The sequence below is a fragment of the Anabrus simplex genome, chromosome 14 (genome assembly GCF_040414725.1).
Source record: "Anabrus simplex isolate iqAnaSimp1 chromosome 14, ASM4041472v1, whole genome shotgun sequence".
NCBI classification, from domain to species: domain Eukaryota; kingdom Metazoa; phylum Arthropoda; class Insecta; order Orthoptera; family Tettigoniidae; genus Anabrus; species Anabrus simplex.
The window spans coordinates 14,512,156-14,513,746 of NC_090278.1; the positions used below are offsets into that span (position 1 = coordinate 14,512,156).

Sequence of the window (1,591 nt, forward strand, 5' to 3'; positions counted from 1 at the left end):
TGTGCTATAACTTTATTAAGACGCGCTGTTGAAGGAATACTATTACATGACGTTTTCGAACTGAGATATTGCCAGAATTTCTGTGGATTGGATCTAATAGCTTGTTCACAGCTGGAGACGTAGTTTGTATAGCAAGATTTGGATTCACAATTGCATTCATTTCTTAATTTCGAGAAATGCTGATAATCACTATTGAGACCTGAAATTTTTTACCGCTTGTGTTCTTTCTTCTGTTAAATAATCAATCACTTGAAGTTATGATTATACCACTTTGGGAATTGTGGAGTATTAAAATTACGTATAGGAATGTAAAATTCCACGCCACAATGTCGCGCGGAATAGAAGGATTCTACTGCTTTATCAGTTGACAAATTCTGAGACATCACCTTCCAGCTGAACTGTGAAGGTAATAATTTAGTCCATTATAGTCACCATTTAAAAAGTCAAAGTAAAAATTATCAGCAGGTAAGGAATTGTATAGCTCATTTATAGGTAAAGAAATCTGTAATTTTAGGTGGTGTCTATCGAGGGGGGCAATACTTGAATGGAACTGGAGTTACTGAAAACCAAATCAAGAAAGTGATTCATCATTAAATTGATTTTAATAGAGATAACGAAATGTGTCTATAACTAAACTGGACTGCACCGTATGGTTACCTGCTGAAAAAAGGCCAGAAAATGTTTCTTCATTTAGTATGGAGTTAAGATATGGTAGATTGTCATCACCAACAACATCGGCAGCATCCGGTCCGGCCCAGAAACCTCGCACGAAGCCTGTCCATCCAATAACCTGCGAGATGGTGGGCAGCGCCATCAAGAGCATAAAGAAACGAGGAGGATCTTCTCAGCAGGCTATCAAGAAGTACATCTCTGCCAACTACAAGGTGGACTCTGAGAAGCTGGCCCTTTCCATCAAGAAGTACCTGAAATCTGCAGTAGCTTCCGGGGAGCTGGTCCAAACCAAGGGGAAGGAAGCTTCAGGTTCCTTCAAGCTCGCTTCGGCTGCCAAGCCGGAGAAGGCCAGCGCAGCCCCCGTCAAGCGGTCCGCTGCCCCCAAGGAGAAGCGCATCCTGAAGGCAAAGAAGGCTGCAGCCAAGAAATCTATCGCTAAGAAACCCGCTGAGACGAAGAAGGCAGCGCTGGCTCCTAAACCTAAAAAGTATTCGACACACGGGAGAAGGCCAAAGTCATAGCCGATGCATTAGGGGTGCATAGCAGTCACACCGAATGATGACACTTCGGACCCCGAATTCATACGGCGAACAGAATCAAAGGTAGAGAAATTTCTTAAAAAACGCACCCAGGCCAGACGTTAAAAGATAAAATGGATCATTGATCAACTTAACCCCAAAAAAGCCGCCGGGCCAGACTGCATCATGAACATTGTCCTCAAGAAACTAAGCAACAAAGCCCTCACAATAATCACAACATATTCAATGCTATGCTTAAGTTGCATTACTTCCCAGAACAATGTAAATTAGCGAAAATCGTACTATTTGGGAAGCCAAGGAAAGATAAATCGGATCCCAACAACTATCGACCGATAAGCCTGCCAACAGCCATAAGCAAAGTATTTGAGAAAATTCTGCTA

General features: G+C 42.4%; 1 protein-coding gene across 1 annotated transcript; it reads left to right on the forward strand.

Annotated features, from left to right (window-relative positions):
* Nucleotides 1–695: 695 nt before the first annotated feature.
* LOC136885362 (histone H1-II-like) lies at nt 696–1,193 on the forward strand. The gene has a single exon (XM_067157874.2). It carries the CDS (start codon nt 696–698, stop codon nt 1,191–1,193), a length of 498 nt encoding a protein of 165 aa, XP_067013975.2.
* Nucleotides 1,194–1,591: the final 398 nt, after the last annotated feature.